Below are 21618 nucleotides of genomic sequence, written 5' to 3' on the forward strand. Positions count from 1 at the left end.
TTATTTATACATATTATAAAAACTGGAAGTGCGCCTAAGTGCGTCTTTTCCTTCTAAATGTAATCAAATTACGCTTACGTTTAAATCAAGTTTCGTCCGTCTACTCTATAACCGTTGCGCTATCGCTGCTCCGTGCATCGGTACGCGACCTTTGCCCACCTGATAACATGCCGCGGCCTAACAACGCTCCCACTACGCCGACAAGGAAAGATATTAATCATGAAAATAAAAATAAAAACATCAACAATATACAGGCAGCTCGCCTAATCAAAAATACTTCAAACAATTCTATGATGAACCCTACGGATGATAACTCAGATACCAATTGGACACAAAATATCAACAAAAGAAACCACTCAGATTCATCCGAACCGAAATCCCCCGATCCTACTTCAAATAATAAAAATTATAAAAAATTATTTGTAACGGCAAATCGCTATGAAGTGCTTACGCCAATCGAACCCGCTAATCCGAGCATACCGGTCTCTGTCGAAGCACCTTGCTCTTCTCCAGAATCAAATACCTTCAACCAAATTAAACCACCGCCGCCGATTTTTGTAAAAGGCATAATTAACTTTTCAGAACTGTGCGAAGCGCTAATCGAGATCATCGGAGTTGACAATTTTTATTGCAAATCCTCCTCAGATCGTTTAAAAATTCAAACAGCCAACCCTGAAGCATATAGATCTCTGGTACATTTCTTAAAAGAAACGAATGCCCAATTTCATACCTACCAGCTAAAAGAGGATAAACCTACTCGAGTCGTCATCCGCAATATACACCCTTCCACATCCACTGAACTAATTAAATCTGAGCTCGAACATCGCCTTTTTGAGGTCAGGCAGATCACTAACGTACTTCATAAAACCACCAAACGTCCGCTTCCCCTCTTCTTCGTCGATCTTGAACCCACTGAACAGTCGAACGATATATTTCAACTCTCCAGCATTCTGCATACAAAAATAAAAGTCGAAGAACCATACAAACCTAAGGTAATTAGCCAATGCCTCAATTGCCAAGAATATGGCCACACGAGAGCGTACTGTGGATATTCAGCACGCTGTGTTCGTTGCAGCTCTAACCATCCATCTTCCGAATGCACCAAATCACGCGACACTCCTGCCAAATGTGTATTATGCTCCGGCGATCACCCAGCCAATTACCGAGGATGCAGTGTCTATAAGGAACTACAACGTCGTAAAACACCCGCCGCAAAAAGTAATTTCTTACAGGATAATATTAAGCTTAACGTAAACAATTTTAATGTAAAAGCGAACCACCCATTACCAAACTTGTCAGAAAAAAACATAACAGACCCCCCTAAAACATATGCTAAGGCCACTTCTAGCCACCCATCACAATCGTCTCCTTCTGCTCCCTCTACAGATCTAACAACAACCATATCCTCTTTTGTAGACGAACTCAAGTCACTCATCAATCCGCTAATCGCTCTTCTAACCCAAGTAATTACTTCACTTCTTAACAAAAAAAATGAATAACTCATTCACTAGCAGCTCATTATCAATCATATTATTCAATGCCAACGGTCTAAAAAATCACGTCAATCAATTGCAAAGTGTGTTATTTGATAAACGCATTGACATCGCCTTAATTTCCGAAACACACTTTACCAAGTATTCTTACATATCTATTCCTGGCTACAGCTTACTCAAATCCAACCATCCAGATGGCACCGCACACGGTGGAGCAGCCATACTCATAAAATCAAATCTTAAATTTCACCCTCTCATCAATTACTCTCAAAATCATATCCAATCGTGTGCTATCTCCATTAAAATAAATAAAATCCCAGTTATCATCGCCGCAATCTATAGTCCTCCTAGGCACAATTTAACTATTAACAACCTCGCTGACTTTTTTGACTCAACGGTCAATAATTTCATTATTGGTGGTGATTATAATGCAAAGCACCAAAGCTGGGGCTGCCGAGTCACCAACCCTAGAGGTAACCTACTTTACAATTTCACCAATTTAAAAAAATACAAAATACTCGCGCCACCTAGGCCAACGTACTGGCCAACATCTATTAGGAAAAAACCTGACATTCTCGACATCTTTGTCACAAAAATTCCCAGCAACTTATACTGTTCTATCAACAATACTCTGGATTTAAACTCTGACCACTCATCCGTTATTCTCAATATAGATGCCACTCCACAAACACGAACTGACAGACCTAAGCTTTTTACGGCATCAACTAATCGCCTCAAATTTCATAATATTATAGCCGAAAAAATTAACCTAAAAATTAGTCTGAAATCTGATCATGAAATTGACGACGCAATCAACAACTTAACAACGCTCATCCAATCAGCGGCTTCTATATCAAACACCTCTAACACCACCAAAAATGCGTTACATAATTACCCTTTTATCTCTGAACAGGTACGCTCACTAATAGTTGAAAAACGTAGAGCAAGGGCTCGTTACCAAATCTCACGACTACCCACGCATAAAAGCGCCTATAACAAATTAGCAAATGCACTAAAAAAATGCTTGGCTAAAAACAAATCCGACATGTACGAACAAAAACTAACCACACTCTCCTCTACAGACGGAAGCTTATGGAGAGAAACCAAAAAATTACTTCTGTATAAACCTCCCTCAATCCCTCTAAAGAAACCCGATGCTTCATTTGCCTTCTCTGACATTGATAAGGCTGAAGTCTTTAAAGATCATCTTCATAACACGTTTCAACCGCATCTTGACATACTCTCACCCAATCATATAGCTGAGGTAAACACCTATTTAGACCTTCCATCTCCAATCAGTCGGCCAGAAAAACACTTTACCCCAAAAGAAGTTAAACAAACCATCCAAAAATATTCACTTAAAAAATCACCCGGCTTCGATCTGATTACAGCTGAAGTAGCTAGGTGCCTCCCCAAAAAAGCTATAGTTCTCATAACATATATATTTAATGCTATACTCAGACTATCATATTTTCCGATTTTATGGAAATTCTCAAAAATTATTCTTTTCCCTAAGTCCGACAAGCCACTTGATACTCCATCATCTTACAGACCAATAAGCCTCTTGCCCTTCCTATCAAAAATTTTAGAAAGGCTTATCTTAAAACGCTTATTACCGCATATTATTAGTAACAACATACTGCCAAACACGCAATTTGGATTCCGCAACGCACATAGTACGATACATCAAGTTCATCGTGTTGTCGATGTTATTTCTGCGTCCCTGGAAAAAAAACTCTACTGCTCTTGTGCTTTTCTTGACGTTGCCCAAGCCTTCGATCGGGTTTGGCACGAAGGCTTGCAATTCAAACTCAAAAAATTTCTCCCCCCGTCATTATTTCTACTAATTAAATCCTACCTAACTGATAGACACTTTCAAGTCCAATATAACTCATCGACGTCCGGAATCGCACCAATTAAAGCTGGTGTACCACAAGGTGGAATACTCTCCCCCTTTCTCTTTAACATTTACGTAGCCGACCAACCCACCATGCGACAAACTATAGTAGCTGATTACGCCGACGATAAAGTAATTTTATCTATCAATGAAGATCCTGTAATTGCATCATCAAACTTACAAATGCATCTCAATCTCTTGTCTGAGTGGTATGAAAAATGGCGTCTCCAAATTAACCCAAATAAATCGGTACACACAACGTTCACGCTCAAACAAGGCATATGCCCAAACATTACCCTTAACAACATACCAATTCCCACATCCGACACGGTCAGATACTTAGGGCTAATACTTGACAAAAGACTGACGTGGAAAAACCACCTTCAATCCAAAAGATTATCCTTAAACAATCGCATGCGTATTCTCAGACCCCTGTTAATTAGAAATAAGCATTCCCCCCTTAACATCAAACTTCTAATCTACAAATCCCTTCTCAAGCCAATGTGGACTTATGGACTACAACTATGGGGTGCGGCAAAAAAATCAAATATTAACAGAATCCAAACATTCCAAAACATTTCGCTCCGACGTTTATCCAATGCTCCCCCCTATATCTCTAATCTAGCCCTTCATAACGATCTCTGTATGAGAACAATAGAAGCGGAAGCACGCATTTTCTATACACGTTTCCATAAACGACTTCAAACCCATACAAATCCTCTTATAAAAGACCTTTCTATCCTCACACTCCCAGGAAACCCTAACCGTAGGTTAAAAAGGAAGTGGTGCCGTGACCTCTTACAAAACTACAATGTCTAACTCTCTGAAAATATAACTAAACATTTAAAAAAAAAATTATCATTAGCCAAGAACCACTAATGGGTGGTTGCTTATTCAAAACTATCATGTTCTATTACTCTTATCATATAAACTTATTGTGCTTAAATAGTATAGATTGTTTATACCAAATAAAAAAAAAAAATAAAAAAAATAAAAAATACTATTTTATGCTATAATACTGTCCAACGTACAAATCTGCTTATTATTTTATTTTGAACTAAACAAATAATACATTTAGGTCAGAGTCATAACAACTTCCCCATCCACTATTATGAAATTCGTGGCATTATTATTTTTAATATCCCTCTAAAATTATTGAAAAAAAAAAAGTAATTAAATAAATATATGTACGTATATAATTTAAAAATAGTTATTAAATAATAAAATTAGAATTGTTAATTTGTATGCAAACTTTGTATTGTAAAGACATAAATTAATTAACATAATTGAATAAAAAGACATATAGGTATTACCTACATATATTTTAATTTATTAAAATAAAATTATAGAATAAATTGTAAACAAAAAAATAAAAATAACATATTAAATAAATTGTAATTTATATGTAATCAATCTGCGATATTTGGCGCAATTAACGTATACTCTTTGAAAATACTTCAATATTATCTATCGAAATTTATATATCTGTGAATTAAGGCATTAAAAAATAAGTACAACTCAATTTATATGAAATCCTTAAAATATTAAAAAGAAAATAGAAAACTATACATAAAATACGTGAGCTACAAAACTTATTTACGTTTAATACGAATATTTTGTTTTAACTATTGAAGATGACGATTAATTTGACACAATAACAGTAATAATGTTAAACATTAATTCGTAACATCAATCAATTTTTTGAAAAGTCTACAATTATTTGTATAATTAAATGCTAAATCGGATAGATCTAGTTAGATAACGTGGCTATAGTTTAATGGTACTAAAGAATATTTACGGGTTACACTGTATACCAATCTGAATCTATGAACTTTATCAGCATCGAGTTTATAAATGCCTATCTCATCCATTAAGTTCTTACTAAGAAATTTAAAGGTTATCTCTGAAATCATCACTCACTTGGTAACACAATAAAATTTTAACTAATCGATATTAAAACCGTTGATAATTTCTGCTCTGGATATGCTGAGAGATAAAGATTTTTTTTTTATTAAACATAGAATACACCAAGACTTAGCAAGAAATACACACACAATTTGCTGTCATGCATAACAAATATAAAAAATGATTAATTAATAAATATATTTCATTAAAACTATTAACTTTTGTGCAAAAATCACGAATAATGACTTGTCTTTCGAAGTATTTCAATTATTTTAGAGTGATATAGATTTTTATCTATGCATTTTTTTTAGCGTAGGATTGTTTTTTGCCCTATCACCGGTTTGTTTAAATATATGATTATGCAAATATGTTAACTTAAAAATAAGCTAATATTTTAGGTGTGAACTATTGGAGAGAGCGTATAGAAATATTATCGTTTTACGTTCGAAAGTGATTAATCGAAACATTCTAAAACGCGATTCTCAGCGTAGCTCATTTTCCTAACCAATGAATAAATCACATTTAATGTTAAAAATATTATGTTAAAACTAACTGAATACTGAAAAACAAAACCTTGCGCACATATATTGATAATTAAAAAATTTATTGAAAATACATAAGATAGTAATAACAATTATTATTATTATTATTATTATTATTATTATATGTTATGTACCTATTAATTGTTAAATAAAAAAAAAGTAAATCTCAATAAAATTAAATATTTATTTATTTTTTATATTGTGTTAATACGGAAGCAAAATTGCTGTGAATAAATTTAATTCATATCCTTATAATATTTTTAATACTTAAAATAAACTAATGATTAATTTTTACACTCTTTACAAAGTTACAACTTTTTTATATATTCTATTCCTATCATGTATTTAATTTTTATACTTAATGTCTGTTTTTTGTTTTGTTTCGTGTATACATATTTAATTTATTTTTATTTTTGATGAAAATGAAAAATTTAGCAAAAAAGAAAAATTGTTCATTTTGGTGGAAACAAGGTTGTAATATTATGCAGAATACTACTATAATAATACAAAATATAAATAATAATATTGTTGGAAATTTTTTGGACAAGGTTAAATGTTATTATTTATTGAAATATTCAAGTATTTGAGTTAGGTTAGGTTAGTTGTAAACAAATATGTAAAAAATGTAGTGTAAAAATTGTAATTTTTTACAAAGTATCAAACAAATGTTAAAAATGGTTAACTTATTTTTGTACATAAAAACTATAACTAGTTTATTATTTAAAAAGCTATTAATTTTTTTATTTTATATTACTTTTAAGTTTTAACACATTTTTACATATCATTGTGAATGTTTAAAAAAAGATTTCAAGAAAGTAAATTTTTTACTAGTAATAAGGAACATACAAACATAGTAATATTTGATGTTATAATTTTGAGTAAATATTTAACTATTATAACTTTTGATTAAACTAATAAAAAAGTATATTCGAAAGTTACAAACGTTAGTGGAAATATTATAATCTATGTTTAGGTCTTTTAAAAAGAACAATAAAACATTTTTCATTTTATAATACTTAAAGTACAATATAAAATTCATTTTTCAGTAGACTGCATCTATATAAAATGAAATCATGTGTTTAAAACGCTTGATTAAATGCGCAGTATCCTAAAATTCAATAAAAATAGATTTGAATATTATCATCAATATAATCTATATAATTTAACGTATTTCTCATTTATTATATTTATATAAGTTGTGACTATAGTGTTTATATTATATTATTATTCTGTTTTAAAATTAAATTGTATATTAAATTTAAATTATTTTTCATGCTTGGCCCATTTATAGACCATTAACTTTAATAATTATTCAAAATTTTTTAATAGTTAATTTAATATGTGTTTAAAATATTGATGATATTACGATCTAGATCGTAATTAAAATCGTGATATTAATTTTTTCTCAGTTTGACTACATAGATATTCTAATCAACTTATAAATATTAAAACCAACAGATAGATCAGTTTGCATTAGCTTGAAAACGCGCGCCACAGTAATCAGTAATTCTAATGTTAATTTGTCAAGTTCATACTATTATATCAATTACGACATTTAATAGGAATACTAATACTTTTTCTCTATCACACTTGATTGCTATTAATACATACATGTTATATAAATAAATGTATCATGTATATTTTATATATAGATAACACATGTATCTGCAAATATTATAAAAATCTTATAAAATATTATAGTTATGATTCTTATAAAAATATAAATTTATTATAAATGTTTAATATGCTTATATATTTTTTTAGCACTATAACTGATATTTTTTAAAATATATTTAATCAAAAATTGATTAAAATTTCTATCGTTTATATAACTTTAAATGCCTGTATTTTTAATATACCTACTTATTGCTTTAATTTATTGAATAACGTAAAAAGATACTCTAAAAGTAAAATAATATTTTAAGCTAAAAGATGGAAAGTTATTTTATAATCATATTTTTATTCTAGCTAACGTTTGGTTAATTGTACCTGAATATATCTAATTATGATTTTAAAGTTTAAATGATCCCTATTTCTAAAATATCAAAATATTTATTACTAAATTAAAATCCATCTTGAATTATTATTGTTATTATTATAAAAATAAGTCCATAAGATATATCGATTATGCAAAAAAAAAAAAAATTATAGATTTAGACAATCTATAATTTTATTTTTTTTTTTTTAATGATTTTAAATATCAATTGTATAGCTATATAAATATTTTTTCATGTTAAATTGTAGAATTTATTTAGTAAAACTATTTATATTTATTGTACATAAAATAAAAAATTTCTTAAAACTCTTTGTGTATTTAAAAAAAATATTAAAAGTTACCCAAAAAACAATATATAGTGTTTCACAATATTTTTTCAACTGATTTAGATGGTAATATTCTATACATGTTTAATATTATAAGAAAATATTTATTTTACTACAGTTGAGTATAAAAAATGAATGTTATGTATCTCACAAAGTTATAATATAGGTTAGCTCAGTTATATTCTTATTTATTCAGTAGCAATTTTTTTTTTTTTATATAAAATCTGCTTGAAATGTATCAAACTTCTTAAAAATGAAATAATTAGAGTTAATTTTCGTAAAATATATTTTTAATTTTATTTATGATTAAATATTTTAAAATTCACTTATATAATCAGCTGTAAGAAACAACGTTGTTACATTTATATATATATATTATATATCGAACAATAAGGTAGATTTAATGGGGTTTTTATAATTATTTAACATTAAAAAAAAAAAAAAAAAACATGTTAATCGATTACGCAAAGAAGATATTCAAATTCACGAGGCGTCAAACACGGTTCAGTGACGAACTTTCTAGTCATATAGTTTAGGTAAATTATCTAAATCCTAATATGTGGTCATATGAAATTTTTAACATTATACTACATGTTTTAACTTCTTATTTCTAGTAATGTTTGTCGAAGTACACAGATTATGCATAATATATCTCATACATTTTATAAAGAAAAATTACACTCAAATCCTACTAGAGTTTCATAATTTAACTATAATCTTTAAGCTATACTATAATAATAACAAATTACAAAGGTAGAGCATTTTCGCAGTTCACAAGAAAATAAATTAAATAAATAAACAATGGATAGTATTTACAATGCAAAAAAAAACTATTATTGTTTTAAAACAGAAAATAGATTCTTCTATTATTTGTAAATTAAATAAATCCTTATTAAAAAATAAAACAATCTGTCTTATTATTATGTTTTTTCTTATTTTCCTAGCGTATTATGCATACTTCTACCATATTTTAGTTTATAAATATAGCTCAATCAAAGTAATCTTGTTTAATGTAAGAAAATAAAAATTTCAACGTTAGCCTGATGGTATTGACTTTATTTTTTTCGATAGAAATAAAAACAGACAGAGGAAAAGTAAACATCCCCTCTTCTCAATTTGACATACCGGAAATTTTGTCTCAGAAGTTTTCTCGGCGTAGCTATTATTTATTGGTCTAAGTTCGATTTCTTTTTTTTTTTTATCGTTTCGTCATGTCACTATTGCACCGCCACTGCCATCTCTTCCACAACCATTACTACCTAAAATCCTACTATGAACACTACCACCACAACCACCACTGATATCACCCAAACTGCGGCACTGGCAGTGCATCGCCTTTCCCGCAAAACAGATAATGTCGATTCTGTCGCGGGTGAGTTGTCCCGTTTCCGGAACCATTCATTATGCGAAAACCACGCCGATTAATCATTTGGATGTTACACACGTGGTTATAGCCAGAGCTTAAAGAACAATAATATAATAACGACAGCTGTGATAAAATACTTTGAAACGCGTGAATGTACTATTGGCCGAGAAAAGGACAGCAAAAACCAGTTATGAAAGCATCGTGACAACTTCAAACATTAATCATGGGAACATCATTGATATATATATATATATATATTTCTATGTGTATATAAATGCATAAATGTGATATACACCATTAACGCCGGCAACCACATCTTCAGAATCAAGTTCGAATAGAATGCTTTTAAACACGAGCACATAGTGAGTTACTGAATAGTGGCATACCGCACCGTTTTATTTGAGTCCGATGTCCTTATAAACTCGTAAATTATTTTATGAATTCTACACAATTCATAAATCTGAAATGATTATAAAATTTTGTGAATATGATTTTTTTAAGTCATTTAAAAATTAAATTATTTATTTCCATTAAGTACTTATTATTTTACAAAAATTAATAATTCAACTTTAAAAATATCTAATAAATGAAACAATTTCGAATTTTATATAGGTACATATAAATAGAAAAATCTAAAAATACACTTTTGAGTTTATATACCTTTATCAAAATATATATAATAATGTTTAAAAGTAGCTGATCAATAATTCTACATTTAAAAATACAAAGAGCTGAGATTAAATCATAGATAAGTAATATGCATGATGCACCACTCATCTTGTTAAAAAAGGACAGAGGTATGATATTTTGTTTTGTATATATTTTAATTAATTTGACTGTTAATACATTTTGCTTGAATAAAACATTCACATTCATTTAGATTAAAACATTTTTATAGTAACTATATTATATTATGTACCATTTAAATATAATGTGTATTAAATTATACAACATTTCGTTTTTGTTCGTAATACATAAGCATATTATAACGGAAAATAAACATAATATATTTATTATTTATGTTATTATATAAAATTGCACGCAAAACATTATTTCTGTAGAAAAATGAAAAAAAAACTTAAATACTATCATCTAAAAAATTATTCACAAATTGGTTTTAGTTAGAATAAACTGAAACATAATACTTTGAAATAGCCACGTTACTATTAAACTTAAAAATGAAAAAAGATATTTTTATTTAAACAAAATGTTTTTTTTTTTTTTTTTTTTAACAGTTTTGCAATTTTAATAAAATAAATAAAAAACCCGTTAACTATATGGGGTTTAATTTACGTATACTTATTTGTATCACCAATAAAAATGAACAAAAAGTAAGTATAATAGTAGTTTGTTTTTATATACTATAGTGTTATAATATACTCAGTATTTAGAACACTTATTACCTACTACCTACTATCCTAAATTGATTATCTTAGTTTCGATTAGTTATTAATAGTCACTAATTAAATTCTCTTAAGGATATTCAAGACTAGAATAATACAGGAACGTGAGAAAGCTTTGTAACTTACTATGGTTAAGCTTCTTTTGATGTTGAAAATCATAGAAAACATATAAACGACGTATGTGTTATAATCACTGCAATAAACATTCACTAATTACTAGAAATTTAACTATAATGAATATTATATAGTTCATTTAAAAAATTCATCAATAAGTTGTTGAAGATAAATCTCCATGATAAATAAAATAAAATAAATAACAATGTATTAACCACAAAATCAATGAGTTTTTGGAAAGTCCAATTGAGTTTGCTATTCATTTTATACCACCTGTTCGAAATTATCAAAAAAAAGCAGTATACAACGAAAATTAAAATGATAAAAATATTTTAATTATTGATATTAACTTTACGTTGAATTTATAACATTTAAAAAATTATCGATATTCATATGATTTTTACTATAAATTAGATTTAAAACAATCAAGTATTTATATAGGTTTCATATTATAGTATGATTAATTTGATCTAGACAATTTAAATGTTGACTGATGAATAATATTATTTTATTATAAAATACTATTTATTTATTGTTATTGACAGATAATAATATGCTCTCATAATTTTTATTTATGATTGAATTATTATCATTAATAAATATTAATAAAATAGATTTCAAACAAAGATAAGTTTAAAATATTAAATTCTGTAATAACATTAGTATGATTGGAATGTATTATATGCAAATATATTCAAATAAAACACAAATAAATAAAAAATAAAAATGATCACACAATGCAAGTCTATAGGACAATCGAATTGTTTCCCATTATGATAAACGGTACACTAAATTAGATTATGGAATGTATATCCGAATCAGTCGGTACACATGATTGTCAACACGAGCTTATGAATGTTTAGTCGTTCGTGTACGTAATTTCGTGGAAGTAATGTACATTTTCCAGTTTTAATTTATAAAAGATTAAGTCAGTAAGAAAAATATTTTACACGCAGAGTTACCATAAAGCTAATGAATAATATTATACTAATGTAAGTGACATATTTATATATATATACAGTGAATTCCGCTTAATGTGGCCACCGGTTAATATGGGCATCTGCTTATTGTGGGCAAACATGTCTGGTCCCAATACAAATGTATATTAACAATGTTAAATAAAACCGCGTAATATGGACACTCGATTCGATTTATGTGGGCAATTTTTTTTTATCGTAGCGTTAGAATATACACATAAGTATTTAAAAACGACTAATTTAATCGGGTTTCGTCGTATCTATGAGATTTTGTTTATCGAAAGTAATAAAAATTATTACCATTCAAACAAACAAATTTCGCCAAAGAGAGGCGAAAAAGTGCATTGAAGTTCTTCATGCAAGAGAGAAACGAAAATAATCCGTCTGATAAACTTGAAGCGTGTGCCCATTTTGCCAATCAGATCCATACTAAACAGCTTAGACAACGAAAAATTACAACGTTTTGTATACCTTCTACATCCAAAGATTAATTTTATTTAATATATTATATGTATTTAGTTTTATTTATATACCTAGTAGTTATTTAAAATTGTTTTCAATTATATGATAATACAAATATATTTTTTTATCATAATTTTTTTTTTTTATTACTAATTTTGGTTTTTATAAGCAACCGCTTAATGTGGGCAAACAGGGTTGGTCCCAACTTGCCCACATTAAGCGGAATCCACTGTATATTACATTTTAATCTATGTAGTTTATGATATTGTTCTATCAATATTGTTTTTAAGTATTAAACATGTATAAGGTACAAATTTATAAACAAAATAAATGTATATTTTCACAAATTTCTAATTGTAACTAATTGCATTAAGTCGAATTACAATAATATTATGTGTATAATTTAAAAATATTCTTTCTTAAAAATATTATGAATTGAGAAAAGTACAAACTTAATTTATTTTCACGAGTAATGTATATATTAATGTTTATACAAGTATCTCTTACATTCTTTGATATTATATATTTATAGAAGGAGGATGAGATTGTTTTTGTAGAAGTAAAACTCTCTAAAAGATTAGAGTAATCTATATATCGATTGAAAAGTGGTCACAGATGAGCTCTTTTACATTGATATATTTTTTAGGATTTCAATAGCTTTGGAAAAACGAAAAATTGATTTTTTATAAATTAGGTTATTATAGCGGGTCGTGAATAATGTACTAGTATATAAATATATTATTTTATCTGAATAAAAATAAAAGATAAATAATAGGCATAGATTGTCTTGGGCTTTGAGCATCATATTTTATAAAATAAAAATACATTCATACATAGTTCTATACATAGTTATACTGAGATTATAAGTTATCTAATGAATCATACTAGTAAGTATTGTATACGAATCATTTTTAATTTGATATTTGTATGTATGTGCAAATGAAGACCACTCATAAATTATTCATGGTAAACTTAATCAATTAAAAGTGATATTTTGCAAAATATATTTAAAAATATAATGTAATCATAAAATATAATCACATTATTTTATCTCTTAATATTATTAAATGATAATTTTTTCATCATATTAAAGTATTTATAAAATAAACGACTAACAAAAATATTTTAGTGTTTTAAATTAATCGGATAATCTTTGAACCTATTAATTGATATTATTTTTATTTTAAGTTATACAAAAATAATTTATAAATTAAAAGTTAATGTTTATACGGCTTAAAGATAATTATTAAATAGGACTGTTAAGACAAAGACAAGAAATGTCTACATTTTACGTTAAAGACATTTTTAGTTTTTTTAATATATTCAACTTACTTTTCAGTAAAACGACATGATATCGCAAATACAACAATAATAAAACTAATTCAAAATTAACTACCAAATATATATAATGTATAGTATTTATAATGTAATCATGCACCTGATACCTATGCCACGATATAATATTATATTTCAATGAGCTTGTACTGGTTATCGTTCAGTTCCTCAAATTAATAAAAACGATCTTGGTTAAGTCAATATAACAAAAGGATCGGAAGTAATTTTCGCTGTATTTTGTGCGATCAACAAACGGAAAAATGTTTTCAGCGTAGTTAATACATTGTACAAATTGTTCAAGACAATTTTAGTGATATACTCACACGTACATAGGAATGGAATATAAATGTAAGATGACGTTATGTTTCTTAAAATATTTTTAATTTTTTTTTTAACTACTTAAATCTAATATATAAATGTATATTTATATACATATTAAATCATCAGATTCAAAGATAAATTGTTCACACGAGTTTTTCAAAAGAATATCCAAAATACCAGAACAATTAAGTATAATCGCAAATGTCGACATACCTCGGTCAAATTACCTAAAGTTTAATGTTATGTCAGGATAAAAATTCTTAATTATGTTATGTTAGTTACTGGTAGTTTATTAGCCTATAGCAACCAAAAAATACTAATTCTTTAGCAGTTCTTTATGTTCTGAACTTAAAAATAAAATTCATTATAAACAAAATATTTTCATTTTAAAACATACCTAAATATATGAAGGTCTATGATTTATGCGTAATATACACGAACTCTTATAAAATGGAATACCGAAAAATATCATAGTTACACATCCAGACACATCTCAGTTTTATCTTATTCAGTCTGGTCTGTTTTCATGAGTATATTATGATAATTTGTGATATGGGATTATGAACAGTTGTTAACAAAATAAAGTTTAAGTACGTATTTTAGTAATAAATGATGGTAACACGGCGCTTTGGTTAGGCATTATAGGTACACCATGGACGTGTAGTCTGTTATGTTGGTATCTTATGAAAACAATTTGTTGAAAAACGTAAAATTGTTTCACAATCGGGTAAACTAATATTAAAGTATATGTTATCATATTATAATTATGTTTGCGTTAACTAAATACAGTAAAAGAGATTTATAACAGAAAATTAAACATAATTTAACTAACGATAGTTTTATATTTGTATTTGAGTGAAAAAATTGAGATTAAAACTTATAAAATATAATTAACATTAACTTACAAAATTAATCAATTTTATCAAACAGACATATTTAAATATTATAACTAGCAAACACACACCAAACTATTCATCGTATTGTGAACGTCATCGTAAATCAATAAAAAAAAAAAAAAGAAAAAAAAAGTGATGTGTTATAATATGATTCTGTAGTTGATTTTTAGAAATGCATCAATATAATTTATAATATACGTTATTATAGTAATAAATGATAATATTTCTGAATGAAGTAGTAATAATACAACGATGACTAAAAAAAAAAAAAGTCGTTCAGATTTGTGTGGTTCGTTGGACATCATGGTTTAGTAACTTTTAAAAAAATGGCCTTTTCCTATGAAAAGGTTCCTGATCCCTGGTCTATACAAACTATACTATAATTCTAATACTTAAACGACTAAACAGAATTTAAAAATAATACATTTAACTATACACATAAAAAAATATTTTTTTTTAATATTTATATAATGTATATATGCATAGGTTAGGTTAGGTTTGAAAACTTGATAATAGTATTTTTGAAAGATTCTGAATTCTATAAAAAAATAAAAATATATTCTGAATTTTCCTTTAATAAATACAATATAAAAAGACTTTGATTAATTTAAATGTTTTCAAATATCTATAGCATACCCTGAAATACGACGAAAATAATATAAACAACACATAATTAAGATTTATTATGTTTGATTTTTTTTTTTTTTTTTACTTTTAAATGTATACAGTATATTTGAATACAATATTCAATAAGCCTATAAAAATTACTATTCATTATAAATCATTCTAAAAACTACACCAAGTATATGTTATTAAGATTAAGTGTCCCACAAAAACGACGACTTGACTGTTTGCACACTTCCCGAATAACGATTTCGTGAGCTGAACACCATACGATTATAAGCTTTACAATAATGACACGTCTTATCGAATTTCAATGATAACGTTGCATTGTAATATGATAGTCTATCACTTTTGGCCAGCTTTGTTAAAAATATATATCGTAACGCGTGATTGGAGGAAAAAATATTATAAACCTAGTCGGCTCACCTGTGTAAATCACTCGGAAACTCGGAGCTCCGCAAAATATTCACGCACGCGTCCCCGACCCGGGACACCTTGGGTGTCCAGCCCTCACATCTGGCCGCCATCACGTCCTTGATACACTCGGCGAACACACGCACTGCCGCCCTGATGGTGTGCTTGTCTTCCTGCGGTGGTGCGACAGGACGCAGCGATAGCATTCCAACCGGCACATTGCCTTTTCTCTTTCCGGTCGCGTTGACGCCGCCGCCACCGGTGTTGCCGATGTCCAGCCACAACCACGCCACGTTGCCGGTGGGTAAAAGTCCGAGCGCGGCTGCCTGGCGCCAGACGGTTTGCGCTGAGTCCCGGTCACCGACTACCACTACAACAGAAGCTTCGGAAGTCGAAAGTTCTACCATGGATCTATACACAAATATAATATAACGTTAAATGAGTATAGAGTGTGATTTGATTCATAGATCGTGCTCGTCCACATAATATTCATTTAATAATTAGTTTATTGAAATTATGTTTTTCAGAATTCTTTAAATATATTTAAAGATTGTGTTTTTAAATTATTTAAGTTGTTTGTATGTACTACTTAAGAAATTTTTGATTGTGGTAATATTTTGTTTTCCAATATTAACAGCTATTTTTCTATTATTCATTATAGGTAAATAACTTATTCAAAATTCAACGAGTAGTTTTTCAATTATTAAACTATTTATACTAAATAAAATGGCCTTTCAAACAAGTTTTACAAAAATATAAAAAGTATGTTATATTGGATATAATATAAATATTCGAACCAATATTACACATTATGCTGATAAGTGAAACTATAACTATTATCAATGTCTGTATAACTATAATCTCCAAATCTTTCAAACTCATTATTTCCAACATATTTTCTATTACATTTAATATTCAAATTTAAATAAATGAAAAACTGCTCGTTCAAATTTTGATTTTGATATATCAACATTTTTCAAAAATGTATCTGCTCAATAATTTTCATTAAAAAAAAAAAAAATGATTTTCATTTGAAAAAATAAGTTTATCTCTTAGCAGAATACTCTTTAAGTAGTATATAAAACTTAAAAATTAGAAAATATCGTCTTTAAGCATATTATTAAAAAAATTCTAAAATCAAATTTTGGATAACAAATATATTAAAGAAAGAAAGGGGTGAGCATGTCTAAAATCCTCCAGTATATTATAAGTATATGTTTTTAAGTGAAATCATTTTGAATGTTTAATATTATTTCATACGTTCTCATCTAATGTTAAATTATGTACTCTCTAAAATATTCATAAAATATATGTACTGTATACATACAAGATTATACCTAATCATTGCTATTATTGTTATTATATCATAGGCAATAAAGTATAGCGTAGTTATATTATTGTTACAACCGACTATATAGCTAATGGTGGTATTACAGAATTTCCGTATACGGAGTTAAAGTTAACCTCAAGTTCTACTCTTAATTATTTTCTCAATAAACAGGGTTTTATTTTCATTTTAATTTATAATTATTATAAAGTATAAACCAGTAGTGAAACTTCCGGTCCTTTTAACATAATATTTTGTTAGTGAAAAATTAAAATTAAAATTTATTTTATCAACATCAAGTAATAAAAAACAATTAAACATGTTTTTTTTCAAAGCTTTATGCTGTGAACATTTTTTATGATAGGTTACAAAATAGAAAATAAACATTAAGTTACTATGTAAAAATGCAATGAAAGTTTTTAAAAAGTACACAAATTAACATAAATCATACTTTATTTAAAAATATAAAAAAAATAATTACATTTAAACTTTTTGACCAATTTATTAAATTTGACATAATTTGCCTAATATTTTTTCATTAATAAATCCATTACATTTAGCTTTTTGAATACCTAACAAAAATCAAAAATTCTTACTTTAGAGTTTTTGACGAGAGAGAACACGGAACAAATTTGTAACCATTTTAGTCAATTCATGAAGTTGTTACTAACATAAAAATAGATATATTGTAAACATTTGTCATGATATTTAAATAAAAATATATATGATTTTGATCAAATTTTTATATTAAATGCAAAACAACAAACATAGATTAAGACAAAAATATTGTGATTTCATCTTAAATTGTTTATTATTTAGAAAGAAAAAGTTGTATTTAACTGTAGTTAAAAATCTATTATTATTCTTAAATTTGTTCAAAAAATTCATTTCTCGTATTTTTCTTTACGGAAAAAACTAGTTTTTAGATTAAATTAAATTATGTTCTTAATGCTAAATAGTTTAAAAAAAAAGTTGTTTAAAAAATGATTGGATCACCCTAGAATTAATTAACACTGAGCCTATGATAAACGTCGCTTACAAGTAGCAGTGTGAATACCAAATACCACATCATGGAACAAATAATTTTACGACCAATTTATCGAACATAATAAATTGTTATAATGTACCTATACTATTATTATAAATTGTGTGTGCGTGTACTTTGGTAAGTACATTCTTTCATTGTTATACCTTTCGTACACGTGTATACGCTATAATTTTTTATAATAATATACAATATATTATGTAATATTAGGAATTATTTTTCGATTAAATGATTTAAGGTAATCGGGTGTTCATATGTGAATAAAACTAAAATGTTACGAGTCTATCACGATGAGGTAATTCAACCTTACAATATTCTGAGAATTTTTATTATTACAATAATAGTATTACATACGTAGCCAATTTTAATTAGAACTCGATGACATATATTCGCATCACGTCACAATCATAAAAAAAAATAAAAAAATAAAATATAAAAAGGACTGGCAAATTTTAATAATACTGTAGTACTGTTAAAATAGTTTTTTTTTTTTATTAATTCACATATATTAAATAAAATAAAAAACATGAATAATTTTACATAATTTATAATAATAATTATTAGATAGGTAATTCTAATGATTATCACAAAAATCAAATTAATGAAAAAAATTTCAATTTTTAAAATATTGTTTTAGTAACAAGCTACAGGCTTATAGTGCAGCAATATAATGCTCAAAAACCATAGTTTATAAATAAAATAATGATTTAAGTTATCATTTTTTGAATGAAAAAATATCATATAAAATGCATTTTAAGTTTAATTAATAGTTTAAAAAATATATTAAAATGTTTTATTATTAAGATATCAATAGAAAAATTACCTACTTTGAAATTAGAACGATAAAAAAAAAGTAGGTAATAATAAATATGTTCATAATAAAATAGGTATTTAAGTTATATTTCAGCATTTCACAATATAGAATATTCGTATAATACGGAAGTTAAACGAACCGAATTAGGGTGTGTAATATTTTTATATGGCTTACATGTTTTAATTAATTTTTAATAGATATTATATTCTTGTACTGCTAAATTTTAAGCAGTTAATTTGAACTAATGAAGTTAACAACAGCGTTCAATAAAAGATCAAAATATAAAATCATGATTGCATTATGATTATTAAAGTAACAATTTTATAAAATATTATGAATTCATATACCTGAATAATATAAGGTCTGACGAGTCTGAAGATATGGGCACCGACGTGTAGCTCAACGGAGTTGTGCTTAGCATTGTCTTGACTCTCTCGTCTATCGTAATTGAGTGTAACACGTAAAATTTATGCCATCCAGTGTGCAACAGAAACGATCTGAGGGCAGAAAACAATTCCCACGGTGTGATGGATACCCTGACTACCATATCATTCCAGCGATCCTGTAACAACAATACAAACCGTTATATGAGAAATCAGACGAGATCGACCAATATCTATGATATTATAACACGTTTAAATCATAATAATATAGTGCAACCACTATTTTTAGATTTGGATTAGAACATTCTTTCTGACAGGGATGTTCAATTGTTTGGTTAATAAAACAAATCGGTCAAACGTTGTTTTATAAAATTCCATTGATATTTATCTTTGAGATTATAATGCATATAATGTAGACACGGTTTTATTTTACAACTGTATTATTAAAAAAATTAAGTTTAAAATAAACAGTTTGTTTCAAAGTTCAAAATAAATATAATCTAAAGCTTGAGTATCATAATTTAATTCCATAATATTATGAATAAGAATATTTTTGTAGAAAAAGTTGTTTATTATTTACAAAAACTTAAATATATAATTGCTAACACATAGATGATATAAAAATTAACACATATTCAAATAATTATCTATAAATTTAAATCTAAATGGCTATAATGTAGAATTATATTAAAATACTATTGCAAGTTTGAAATGCTTTGATACTTACATTTCAATATGGTTATAGATAAAATATTCAGTGTTGGTAGTATGATATATGTTAAAACATATATATAAGGTATTAATTTTGGTAAAAAAATAATTTATAAATATTTTAATAAGTACAAAAACAAATTTTACCAACAAAATATTTGTTGCCGGTTGAAAAAATCTGAATTTATAATAACCATTGTACGCATCATGTGCATAGTATTAAATTATAATGATATTTTCCAAGCGTAATTGCTCTCTGGCCCTGCTGAATGTATTCCTGCAGAATACAGTAGATTTGTATTATTATACAAGCACGACAATGTAATATTTACATTTCGATGAAAGTACCACGATATCTCAAACTCCCATAACAAATATCTCAATAAAGGAACAATATAATACCAATCATCGTAATATAATACACTGAAACATAATAATGCGTGTACGCCTATAATATTCAAACATTGATTATCACATCACCAATCCATCGGGACTATCAATATTGTCATCAGATTTATAAAAAAAATTGATACGATTTTTTTTTAAGGATTAAATTCTATTTTATTTTCAAACTAAAAAATATAATCCGATTTTATATAACTTCTTATTTAAGTTTAAATGTAATTAATAATGTTTTTGCTTTTCAAAAGTTCTCATTTATACAACCTTAACATATTATAATAAATACTAAACCCACTAATTAATTCTGTTTAAACTTATTAAATAACAAATCATTTTTGATGAGTATAAACAAGAAATGATCGATATTTTTTTTAACATAAATAATAACAGAATCTAGTATAATCGATAATAATAATTTAATATTTAGACATTTTCATAATGAAATACTATAATATTTTTATTGATTAATACCCATGAAATATAGTAATCAATATTCAATAATGATGACCGTATATTATTTAAATTTACTGTAATTTAATACAAATATTATGAATAGATGTATTAGCAAGTATAGCAGGTATATTTTAATTCAAATTTATTATAAATATTATAAAGTTGTTATATTTACTTATAAATTATACTTATAAGCCTAACATTAACCTAGCCAAGTCAAGACTAATATACATTATTTATTCTTTATATATTTTCAAATAAATTAATTCCTGATAATAAAATTTTATCTTGAAAAAAATTAAATTGAGTTAGTTTGAAAATTAACCAAGATATTTTTTTAAACTTAATTTATGATGGAATTTTTCAGACTTATAAAAAGAAAAAATTTAAATTTAAATGAAATATTTATAAT

At 26.7% G+C, this 21618-nt stretch overlaps 1 protein-coding gene across 1 annotated transcript in view; it reads right to left on the bottom strand.

The window, feature by feature from the left end:
- Window positions 1–21618, bottom strand: part of LOC112603364 (glutamate receptor ionotropic, NMDA 3A-like) — a 131115-nt gene that overhangs the window by 53556 nt on the left and 55941 nt on the right. Inside the window, exons 4-5 of the mRNA XM_025351895.1 lie at window positions 19605–19819; window positions 16084–16482 (exon numbers count right to left, since the gene is read on the bottom strand). Of these exons, the coding sequence (XP_025207680.1) occupies window positions 16084–16482; window positions 19605–19819 (614 nt within the window). The remainder of the gene's footprint in view (window positions 1–16083; window positions 16483–19604; window positions 19820–21618) is intronic.

Source organism: Melanaphis sacchari, unplaced genomic scaffold (assembly GCF_002803265.2).
Source record: "Melanaphis sacchari strain LSU unplaced genomic scaffold, SCAv2.0 Contig0_pilon_pilon, whole genome shotgun sequence".
NCBI lineage: Eukaryota > Metazoa > Arthropoda > Insecta > Hemiptera > Aphididae > Melanaphis > Melanaphis sacchari.